This window comes from Pteropus alecto, unplaced genomic scaffold (genome assembly GCF_000325575.1).
Source record: "Pteropus alecto unplaced genomic scaffold, ASM32557v1 scaffold87, whole genome shotgun sequence".
NCBI lineage: Eukaryota > Metazoa > Chordata > Mammalia > Chiroptera > Pteropodidae > Pteropus > Pteropus alecto.
Window position 1 is genome coordinate 14,679,539 of NW_006443225.1, and position 406 is coordinate 14,679,944.

The window sequence follows — 406 nt, forward strand, 5'->3', positions numbered from 1 at the left end:
TTCGAGGAGGAGATCGAGATGGAGGAGGTGGTCTGCCCGCGCGAGCAGCTGGCCGTGGCGCAGGCCGAGGTCGTCGTGGACATGAAGAGCACCTCGAGCATCGACAGCTTCACCAGCTGTGCCACCGACTTCACCGAGACCGAGAGGTCGCCCCTGCCGCCGCCCTGCGCCTCTCACCTGCAGATGAAGTTCCCGCCCGAGCTCCCCGGCGCGGAGGAGCCCCAGAGGGCCAGGGGGCCCCCTTTTCTAACGCTCGCCAGAGAGAAAGGGCCTGCGGGCCGGGGCGCCGCCGCCCTGGAGTACGCGCCCGTCGACCTGACTCTGAACCCCGACTCCGGCGGCTCCCAGGGTGCGCCGTCCGACAGCGCCTCCGAGAGCCCCAGGAGCTCGCTGAGGGGCAGCAACC

The 406-nt window shown here is 70.7% G+C and overlaps 1 protein-coding gene across 1 annotated transcript in view; it reads left to right on the forward strand.

Moving 5' to 3' along the window:
* Positions 1-406, forward strand: part of KCNB2 (potassium voltage-gated channel subfamily B member 2) — a 305,417-nt gene that overhangs the window by 304,401 nt on the left and 610 nt on the right. Inside the window, 1 exon segment of the mRNA XM_006924027.2 lies at positions 1-406. This exon segment is cut by the window's left edge and continues 16 nt beyond it; it is cut by the window's right edge and continues 15 nt beyond it. Coding sequence (XP_006924089.1) covers positions 1-406 — 406 coding nt within the window.